The sequence below is a fragment of the Salvia hispanica genome, chromosome 2 (genome assembly GCF_023119035.1).
Source record: "Salvia hispanica cultivar TCC Black 2014 chromosome 2, UniMelb_Shisp_WGS_1.0, whole genome shotgun sequence".
NCBI lineage: Eukaryota > Viridiplantae > Streptophyta > Magnoliopsida > Lamiales > Lamiaceae > Salvia > Salvia hispanica.
The window spans coordinates 9,148,793-9,158,944 of NC_062966.1; the positions used below are offsets into that span (position 1 = coordinate 9,148,793).

A 10,152-nucleotide genomic window follows, 5' to 3' on the forward strand; every position below is an offset into this window, starting at 1 on the left:
ACATTTAGAGACGCATGATTCTTTACGTTTTGAGTTGATATTCCAGTTTGCAGTTTGCAAAAGTTTGAGAGCAACTTCTCCCCTACATTGAAATGACACTTTTCTACTTAGAAGAATCAAAGCACATAAAATTCGTACCAACATTTACCTAATGATGATTATCATATCACGAGGCTCCAACACAAACATATCAACAAATTGGTTTCAGATTTTGATGCAAAAATCTGATTTGGACAATATCATACTGCATATGATAAACTAACTAGCTAGTAATAATAGTCTCCACTGAATTAAAGTTTACAATATAATTGGGCCACCCTATATGGTGGTGATGGTTGGAATGTATGTCTTGGTAGTCAAAAGTGTAATACACCACCACTTTATATTAACAATTTGATTTTCATGATTACTTGTTATTAACAAATTGATTTTCATGATTACTTGTGATTAAAGATTATGATTAAATTTGAAGTCTTGTATATATTTTAAAAAGTTTAATGTAGTGACAATATATCTTGATCTGCCTTCATAAATATCAAGATTAGATTGTAACTTACTCTTAATCATCTTATCTTTACCCCTATACAAATCTTATTGTGACTTATCTCATAGTATATCGTGTTATTATTTTTCCTAACAAATCAAACACTAATTTATAAAATTTAGTTTCAGAGCATGTAATGGTTTTTACATGGTTTGTCATCATCAATTTTGATTCTAAAGCCACCATTGAGTATGGGTCATATCTCATATAGGTGGTGGAAAAAAAAAAGATGCCACTGAAACCATATGTTATAATAATATTTCATTTAGAGATACGTGTGTAGAAATTAGAATCCAATGTAACAGTATAAGACGAGGCGAAAGTAAAATTGAGCAAGTAGGCCACACATAAATTAAAACCTTCTCGTCATGATTTTGAGTTTCCCCATGTGCAACATTAAATTCTTTTATTTATTGCGTGATCGAATTAAATTAACAATTTCTCCGAAACCTAATTAACATTAAGATCATAATTATGCAAACGAAACAGAAAATAATTTCTTACATGAAAAAGGGAGGGCAAATGGAAAGTGGTTTATGCGACATGCATGAATGAGATAGAAAAGAACATGTGATGCCTCCAAAATGCGACACGTGTATCGTGGCCACAAAATCTGTTTGATTGAAACAGAAATTGATGTACAGTGAAATAAAGTTAGGCGTGGCAACATTCTATTGCACAATATATATGATCTTCTAAACCCTACTACACATTCATTTATATAAAAACCCTTCTTTTTATATATACATATATTCTAGCCTTACCCCTCCATCAACATAACACACTCTACCTCTCACAATATCAGAATATATATACATACAAGGAAAAAGAAACATTTGCTTGTTTTTTCTTGTGTTCCTTCAAACTCTGCAAGTTTTGTTCTTATCATTACAATATAGTTGATTGGGCATGGCTAGCTTAAGCTTCATTATTGGGATCATTGGTAATTACTATATATTGTTTGCAATATACTAATTTCCTTTTTGTACCAACATGACATGTTACTCAACTAGAATTTGCATGATTATATCAAAATTTTGGTTTCAGTTATAAACTAACCATTTTTTTTTTCTGATGGGGCAGGAAATGTGATTTCTATACTTATGTTTACGTCTCCAATGTAAGTTTCTTTCTTCCTTTAATTAAGATTAATATTTAAATTCTTAGTATAGAACACACATACTGACACACATATTTATGAAGTTTAGAAGGCATATTTTTAATTAATAGGTACTCCATATATGTGGGGTATATATATAGAGAGAGAGAGAGAAATAAATTGCACAGTACTGTATTTGTATTGTAGCCACACATTTCTTAGCCAAAATCCAACAACTGAAAGGTGTCACTTTTTGTTATGATCATTAGTGCTAGCACTTTTTGATGACATATAATATATATATGATTAGGGTTTTGTTATTGTATTAGAAAAACATTCAAGCAGGTAGTGAAGAACAAATCAACAGAGGATTACAAAGGACTCCCTTACATAACCACCTTACTGAGTACAAGTTTATGGACATTTTACGGACTCCTTAAGACCGGAGGTTTGCTCGTCGTGACCGTGAATGGAGCAGGAGCTGCTTTGCACGTCGTCTACGTCATCATCTTCCTCATATACGCTCCCCACAACATCAAGGTCATATATAGTTTTTTTTTTTTTTTTGTAATCTGAATGATCTTAATTGGTGATCGTATACATATACATATATAGTAATTGATGTTGTTGTTTTTAAATGACAGATAAAATCGGTGAAGTTGGTAGCGGCAGTGAATGTTGCGTTTCTTGGAATTGTGATAATTATAACCCTATTAGCTTTGAAAGGAGCAACTCGGATCACATTGGTTGGACTATTATGTGCTGGACTTACTATTGGGATGTATGCTGCACCTCTCTCCGCCATGGTACCCACCTATCTTCATTCTCATTTTCTCTCATCTATCAATTGGGACATTTTTTGTCTTTCTTCTCGACAATAATAATACTCCCTCCCTCCGTCCCTTTGTACTAGTTTAGTAGAGGCATTTTTTTCGTCACGAGATTTAAGAAAAATTGTGTCAAGTGAGTTAAGTATGAAAAGAAAAACATAAAGAAACAAAGAGAGAAGAAATGTGTTGCTTTTTGTTTAAAAAGAAAATAACTCAGCTCTAATTAGACAATCTAAAAAGGAATACTCCATTTGTCCCATAAAAGATGTCTCACTTTCCTTTTTAATTTGTCCCACTAAAGATATCACATTTCAATTTTCAGAAAAAGTTTCCCTCACAATAATATAAATATTATATTTTCTCTTTCCATCCACCTAACACACAAAACAAAACCTCCTAAAATATCGTGTTGTTCCACAAGTGTGATATCTTTTGTGGGACGTAGGGAGTACTAAAACTCAGCTACATAGGGATGGGATGGATTACTTTTTTTTTAATGGTTTGGGTTTATAAGTATAGATTTGGGTGTTCAAACTCAAGGATTGTGAAGTCCAATAACCGAATTGGGCCGAGTTGGGGGTTTTTAATAATACTCCCTCCGTCCCGGCTAAGATGACACATTCCTTAGTTGGTATGAGATTTTAGGAGTCATTGGTTAAAATATTTAATTGAAGAGAGAAAAGGTGGGTGTAAGTATTAAAATAGAGAGAGAAAGAAAGATGAATATTTTAATATGAGTGAAAAAAAGTTGTTTGATATATTAATTGGAGAGAGAAGGTTTCCAAAATAGGAAATGTGTCATTTTAGTTGAGACAAACTAAAAAGGAAAACATGTCATCTTAAGCGGGACGAAGGGAGTAGTAGTAGTAATATGTAAGGTTGTTGAGCTAAAATTAATAGGGCTATGATTAGAGGACAAAACTTGGTCTGAAAATAATTAACTCATGAATTAACGAGTTAGTTTTATTTATGTTGCAGAGGACAGTGATTAAGACGAAGAGTGTGAAGTATATGCCTTTCTTCCTTTCCTTCTTCCAATTTCTCAACGGAGGCGTTTGGTCCACATACGCCCTACTCGTTAAAGATTACTACATTGGAGTAAGCTTTTCAATACCCAGCTTTTTGTTTGTCATCATTCGGAAATCTATTTTTACTAATTTAATTTTGAAAATGATGCTAATTAAAGGTGCCAAATGGAATTGGATTCGTATTGGGCTCGCTCCAATTAATCCTATACATGATGTACAAGAATAAATCGAGGCCCGTAGAATCGGATGATGAAAGGAAAGAAAAGGAAGGATCGGCCCATCTCGTAAAAGATGGGCTTCAATTGCAAGATTTGGACGAGAAGACGAAAAATGGGAGTACTCTACACAAAGCCAATAGCCTTCCCAACACCTCAATCATCACCCAACATGATATGAAAACACCTTCTTTGGGCCCATTGGAATTGGAGAATTTCACTCAGAGAGACATTGAAACAGGTTCACAATCAAATATTGGGCTTTAAATCCACTCGTATTCAAAGCCCAACTCATTGGTTAGATAAGCATATTACTATAATAATGGTATGGTTTTTGGTAATAACGCTTGCTTTATTTATTTGGGATGCATGCATCACCTCCATTTCTATATCCCTTGTGTTATTTTGTTATGGAAAATCCTTAATTACATACATGAGGAGGATGCACAATGTATTATTTATCCATTCCCCAATTAGTAATTGCTCATTTATTCTCCAATTAAAATTTATTACTAATAAGTACTTATGATTTAATTTGGATGATGCATCGAAATGGATCTCTTTTCTTATGCTTGTGGAAACTTTAAAATAGCATAGATTTTTTGGTTTTGAGAATGAATCAAAAAAATAAAAATAAAATAAATAAGAAAGGGCCAACTGAAAACTAGAAACCAGCTAGTCGCAGCTAAGCTAACACAAATATTAGACCCACTCTTAATAAACATTGTCGCATCTAGTTGAAAATACTAACCCTACATATTATTGTATTTTGTCAATAGGTGCAAACTCTATCACCTAATATTGTTTTATATAATTATTTATGAAATTTGAAAGGAAGTGCGCATATATGATAATTTTTTAGTACTACTAAATGAGATTAAGATGGGGACACATAGATTGCCATATCTTTTGTATTCAATAAAAATATAGATAGAGTCTTTCCTTCCTATCCAACTATCCATAATTTTTTTCTAACAACTTATATATGTGGACCGAACTATGTATAAACTATAAACCATGAGACCTGGCAAGCTCATATTTTAATACTCTATCATATGAGGAGGAAACGTGCTCACTTTAACACCAAGATATTAGAATTTAGAGCATCAGCGCACTAATCGCTATAAGAATTTTTTTTCCTAAGAAAATTACAGATCGAAATTGGTAACTACTAACATTTTGACAAGATATATAGATCTCCTTGAGATGTACGACATTAATTATATTAATAAAAAGTTAAGAACAGACATTATCACCAATTTTTTTAAGTGAATTCAAATTGCAATCAATTGACTAATAGTAACTTTTAATTTTGGTTTTGTCTTTTTCTTTGTTCTTAACAAAAATGAGATCATTAAATATTGTCATAGTTAATTTATAAATAGTAGAGTAGTTAATATATTCTCCACGTGAATCACAGCACAGGCGTTTGTGATGAAAAAGTCTACATATGGAACGTGAACATCATCATCTTTCATCCAATTATATAAAAAAAAATTAGAAAAATCACATTTTTCTAGACTTAGCTCCCTTTATATTTTGCTTCTCTGTTGTGCAAAGATCAAAATCTTTCAGGCAATTAACATGGATGCTCTAATCTTCTTCGTTGGTATTATAGGTATACACAACCACAACCCAATTTTTTTTTATACAATAGTATTTTTTTGTGAAGAAAACACAGAGATGATTAATTTGTTAAACGCGTTTGCAATTGCAGGGAACATAATCTCAGTTCTTGTGTTTCTATCTCCAGTGTAAGTATGCATAAGTATAAGAAAGTTATACACTGATGAGTGGTGATTTAATTAAATAATTTTAAAATAATTACGCAGGAAAACGTTTGCTCGGATTGTGAAACATAAGACGACAGAGGAGTTCGAGAGCCTTCCGTACATTTGTACGCTGCTGAATTCGTCTCTGTGGACATACTATGGGATCATTAAACCCGACGCGTACTTGGTAGCTACGGTCAATGGCTTCGGAGTGGTTGTGGAGCTCATATACGTTGCTTTGTTCTTTTATTTTGCTTCTCTTCCATCCATAAAGGTACTATATTACTAACCTCATTTTCAATTTTTCATTCATTATTGATGCATTCAATAATTAATTGCCCAAGTATGATATATGCAGGCTAAGACAGCAATACTATTTGGAGTGATAGATGTGGGATTTTTTGTTGTAGCTGTATTAGCCACATATATGGCTTTGCAAGGGGATGCCAGGATTGATGCAATTGGCTTCATCTCATCAGCCCTCAATGTTGTTATGTATGCTTCACCTCTTGCAGCCATGGTAATTACCATTTTTCTTTCTTTCTTAATGTTGGAAACTTTACTAATTTGATTACTACACTAACAAAATGTTGAGTTATAATTTCTTGAGTAATTAAACAGCTATATACATATATTATTTTATAGTTTTGTGTTACAAAAAATGAATGAATGAATAATGAAAAGTGTTTGCGTGCAGAAAAGGGTGATGCAAACAAAGAGTGTGGAGTATATGCCTTTCCTTCTAACATTTTTCCTATTCTTGAATGGAGGGGTTTGGACTTTCTATGCAGTGCTAGCGCAGGACTGGTTCCTTGGGGTAACTACTAAATATCTCTTTATTAAATATATCTGCACTTGTAGTATAAATCAACTAATTAAATCCCACTAAACTTTTATATTCTCTCTTCGGTTAGGTGGAAGTGGAGCACATATTTACCAATATTTTAGTTATCATAAGTGTCCATTATTATTTAAATCAACAAACCTTACCTTAATAGTACTTAATTGTACTAGTGGGACAGTTTAGAAAAAAGTACAACTACCATGTATGTGATCCTTTCTATTGTTAATTAGATTATACGTATGTATAAATGTACACATACCTAATCTATTGAATTTAATCGAAAATAAGCTTTAAAAGTGAAATCCCCCTAAACATTGACATGTAGGTTTAGTGATAATAATTAAAATTACATTAAAAATAAAGAGATGATATTATGATTATTTTTGCATAGTTGAATAACATTGGAAGTGACAGGTGCCAAATGCGATTGGATTATTGCTGGGAATAATTCAGTTGGCGCTCTACGCTATTTATAACACTCAACCATCAAAGCATTCTCACCACACAGATCCATTGCTACCTGTTTCTGATGAGTAAAATTATTAATTCAAATTTTCTGCGGCTTTTTTTTTTTTTTTATTGTAATGTTATTGAAAGAAATTGATGTATCGTGTGAAATGTAAGTAGATGTCCTTTGCATTCTTTTTTTTTTTTTTTGCATATTCTTTTTGGATTAAAGAAGTAAGATTTTAATGAGAAAAATCAGACACCGTCTTATCTTTTCTTATGTATCTTACTAATATACATCTCTTACTTCAGTTGAATCTACTACTAAAACTTCACTTCTCACCAAGGAGAACTCACACAATACATATAATCTGCATTTCAATCAGTTTATTAAAGAAAGCATCTACAAAAGCAAGAATGTTGTGAGAGAGAGAGAAGTGTGACCTTTTGAAGGCCAAATTAACCCTTGCAAAAGGTATCATATAATCATCGAAGATGAAATAATTCCTGCAGTTACATTCTAAGTGATGCATGGATGAGTGGGATGCAATGAGTGAGAAAGGGATAATAAACAAAACACAATTCACTGCGTTTCAAGTTTCTCAACACCAAATATATATTAGCTTTACTCAAATGCAACTGTGCTGAGATATATAATAAGCTTCTCTTCAACCAACTGAAATCAGCACCTTCCATCTATCCCAATTTACATATAGTTTTCTTAATGCTGACGCTATAGATGTATGAAACAGAGAAAGAAAAGCAGCCTTCTCCTCGTCCTACTCCCTGTTACAGATGTTCATCTACCATTTCTGGTCTACATGCTGCCTCCAGTTTTGGGAGGCTGTCAAAACACAAAGTAAAGAAAAGGGAAATGTGATAAGTCAGAGATGCCACAAGGCCATCAAATTTTCAGCTTACGAATGGAAGAACGACCATACCTTCTTTAGAGGAACTTTTGAATTGCTTGGTGCAGGTTTTAGTATCTCAAACGAACATATTAGCGATTCATCCACGTTTAAAAGGGCACCAGCATTGTCAAACTCTCCACCATAGTTTGGGGCGGAAAATATAGTCACAAGTCTTCTTTGGGCAAAGAATTCATATCCATCCTCCACCACCTTCAAAATATCAAATCATTACGACATAAAACGCCAAAATTGTGATTTGTCTAGGAATCAGAAAGCAGAAGAAGGATAAACAAGATGAAACATGGCAACGAGAAGCATATATACCTGATGACCCCTGCAAATGAGATCCAACTCATTGTTATCCAAAAACTCCGCAACTGCACCAGCCCCAAAAGTACAAGAAATGCCCCTATCGCTATCAGCCCAGCCATCAATCTTGCCATCAGGATCGGACCAAAGCAAATCACATAGTAGACCACTATCGGGAATCTCAGTTGGCCTCGAAAGCTCTCTAATCTGGTCCAAGTTTTTGAGCTCTGGAGAGAGTCCACCGTGCATGCAGAGTATCTTTTCATCTATGAGTGCAGCAACGGGCAAACAATTAAAGCAGTCGGTGAATATCTTCCAAAGCCGGACATTGAACCTCCTCTTGCATTCATCATAAAATCCATAAACACGGTTGATCTTCGCATCTTCATGGTTTCCCCTCAAGAGGAAAACTTTAGTGGGATACCTTACTTTGTAAGCCAATAATAAGCATATTGTTTCCAAACTCTGCTTGCCTCTATCAACATAATCTCCGAGAAAGAGGTAAGTTACAGATGGGGGATATCCACCATATTCCAAGAGCCTCAAAAGGTCTTGGTACTGACCGTGTATGTCACCTGTAAATATAGTGTCACCACTAAGGCCACAAAAGATATAAAAATGACACCAGATAGACAGAAACAAAAAACTGAAGTTCAATGTTTTGAGCCTACTATTCTACTTGGTGACTTGAAATTAGTTTCAATCTACACATTCTGTTTCACAGTATCAGTTCCCTGTTGTACCTCAAAAAATAAATGCTCACATTGAATGAAATATGAAGTAATTTATGGTGATGAAATGACACTCTTAAACAGATAAGATAACCTAACTTTACATACTTTGTACACATTCTTCATGCCCTCATCTTCTCAATCGCATCTTTACTTTCATTTGATGCATAAATAGATACAACTAAATGTAGAGCTGGAAGAATATATCAAAATGTATAAACACATCAAATAGACGGTAAAATAGGACAGTAAACGAATGCAACTGGATTATTTTGGATGTAAAGATGTTCTTTATGGAAAGATTGTACGATTGTGCGAGAACTGAGGAGCTCAGCAATGATGAGTAAGGTTACAATGAATGCATCAACATATTAGGAAGCTTCAGAAGCATAGATACATATATATAAATATGTATATCCAACATTACAAGGCAGTATTAAGTGGTGGAAAGATGAACCATTTTCCCTCATTTGAAATCTAATCTCAGTAACACCAAAAGATTTGAACTTCTAGAGACAATGTAACCAGACAAACACTACAAAGATGAGAACTTGTGATCACAAATGCAACTATCTGATATAACCTCATTTTATTCCGTTGCCAATTGAGCATATTGTTTTTGGGAAGAAGCGATCACATTATACCCAACACATTGATTAAACCTGATCAGATTGACACCACACAACCACAATTCAACAAACAATTATACTCTTGTGTTTTTTTGTGCATGATTCTGGCCACATATATCAAAATTTCTTCAAGTACAATCCAAAATTATCAAATCTCAACACCAAATAGATAATAACAAGCATATCCAAAATTGAGAGGGGGAGAGACCGCAGATCCTGAGAGGGGCATGGACAGGGACGAGATTGGGGTGAGAGAGGAAGATTTGGCGGGCGTTGACGCAGAGCTGGCGAATTTCAACCTCGGAGAGCTTCACCTGTTTCCCTCCTTTCCCTTCCAATAGACGCCTGATTATATCATCCAGCACCGCCGTATCCATCATGCCCTCCATCGTCATCATTTCTTTTCTACAATTCAATCAAATTGCTAACAATATTGGATTGGATTCGAGTCTTTGGATAAAACAAAGGCAAATCATAAATGAAGAAAAGTAATGGCTACCTTTCTCTGTTTTTGTTTTATTTCAAGATTCAATTCAATATTTGATGTTTTCGTTTCGGATTACTTTGGCTCTAATTTTAATTAGTTACTACTTATTTTATTTTATTGGTCGACCTTAATTTCATATCACATTATTTATATAAACCGTAATTTGATCGGATCACAATCAACATTTATAGTATTAGTGAAGATTTCGTAATGTTTTTATTTACCAGAACTACCCTTCAAAGAGCTGGTATTTAATTATGGATATATGGATCACAAAACTTCCTATATTTCATATAGCATGGGTTT

General features: G+C 33.7%; 3 protein-coding genes across 4 annotated transcripts; 2 read left to right on the forward strand and 1 right to left on the reverse strand.

Moving 5' to 3' along the window:
* Positions 1 to 1,292: 1,292 nt before the first annotated feature.
* On the forward strand, positions 1,293 to 4,215 carry LOC125208453 (bidirectional sugar transporter SWEET16-like). Its single transcript, XM_048108073.1, has 6 exons — positions 1,293 to 1,487; positions 1,628 to 1,664; positions 1,973 to 2,183; positions 2,288 to 2,449; positions 3,452 to 3,571; positions 3,660 to 4,215. Exons 1-6 carry the CDS (start codon positions 1,454 to 1,456, stop codon positions 3,981 to 3,983), a joined length of 888 nt encoding a protein of 295 aa, XP_047964030.1. The 5' UTR covers positions 1,293 to 1,453; the 3' UTR covers positions 3,984 to 4,215.
* A 975-nt stretch (positions 4,216 to 5,190) lies between these two features.
* On the forward strand, positions 5,191 to 7,055 carry LOC125207359 (bidirectional sugar transporter SWEET17-like). The gene is made up of 6 exons (XM_048106660.1): positions 5,191 to 5,334; positions 5,434 to 5,470; positions 5,549 to 5,762; positions 5,847 to 6,008; positions 6,186 to 6,305; positions 6,747 to 7,055. The coding sequence occupies exons 1-6, from the start codon at positions 5,301 to 5,303 to the stop codon at positions 6,867 to 6,869; spliced, it is 690 nt and encodes a 229-aa protein (XP_047962617.1). The 5' UTR covers positions 5,191 to 5,300; the 3' UTR covers positions 6,870 to 7,055.
* A 289-nt stretch (positions 7,056 to 7,344) lies between these two features.
* Positions 7,345 to 9,917, reverse strand: LOC125207358 (serine/threonine-protein phosphatase PP1 isozyme 9-like). Of its 2 annotated transcripts, XM_048106659.1 has the most exons (5): positions 9,859 to 9,917; positions 9,568 to 9,764; positions 8,015 to 8,574; positions 7,721 to 7,900; positions 7,345 to 7,623 (listed from the first exon to the last, which is right to left on the reverse strand). In XM_048106659.1, exons 2-5 carry the CDS (start codon positions 9,755 to 9,757, stop codon positions 7,597 to 7,599), a joined length of 957 nt encoding a protein of 318 aa, XP_047962616.1. In that variant the 5' UTR covers positions 9,758 to 9,764; positions 9,859 to 9,917; the 3' UTR covers positions 7,345 to 7,596. The 2 variants fall into 2 exon arrangements, with proteins under 2 accessions (XP_047962616.1, XP_047962615.1); XM_048106658.1 differs by lacking the exon at positions 9,859 to 9,917 and having other exon boundaries at positions 9,568 to 9,849.
* Between the last annotated feature and the right edge of the window lie 235 nt (positions 9,918 to 10,152).

Excerpts from the sequence above, each read along its gene's own strand:
- LOC125208453 (XM_048108073.1), top strand. The coding sequence starts at position 1,454 with ATGGCTAGCTTAAGCTTCATTATTGGGATCATTG. Across the intron at positions 1,665-1,972 it reads CTTATGTTTACGTCTCCAAT|AAAAACATTCAAGCAGGTAG; the intron begins GTAAGTTTCTTT and ends TTATTGTATTAG. Across the intron at positions 2,450-3,451 it reads CTGCACCTCTCTCCGCCATG|AGGACAGTGATTAAGACGAA; the intron begins GTACCCACCTAT and ends TTTATGTTGCAG.
- LOC125207359 (XM_048106660.1), top strand. The coding sequence starts at position 5,301 with ATGGATGCTCTAATCTTCTTCGTTGGTATTATAG. Across the intron at positions 5,763-5,846 it reads CTTCTCTTCCATCCATAAAG|GCTAAGACAGCAATACTATT; the intron begins GTACTATATTAC and ends TGATATATGCAG. Across the intron at positions 6,306-6,746 it reads CGCAGGACTGGTTCCTTGGG|GTGCCAAATGCGATTGGATT; the intron begins GTAACTACTAAA and ends TGGAAGTGACAG.
- LOC125207358 (XM_048106659.1), bottom strand. The coding sequence starts at position 9,757 with ATGATGACGATGGAGGGCATGATGGATACGGCGGTGCTGGATGATATA. Across the intron at positions 8,575-9,567 it reads TGCCCCTCTCAGGATCTGCG|GTGACATACACGGTCAGTAC; the intron begins GTCTCTCCCCCT and ends CTATATTTACAG. Across the intron at positions 7,624-7,720 it reads CAAAAGTTCCTCTAAAGAAG|CCTCCCAAAACTGGAGGCAG; the intron begins GTATGGTCGTTC and ends GTGTTTTGACAG.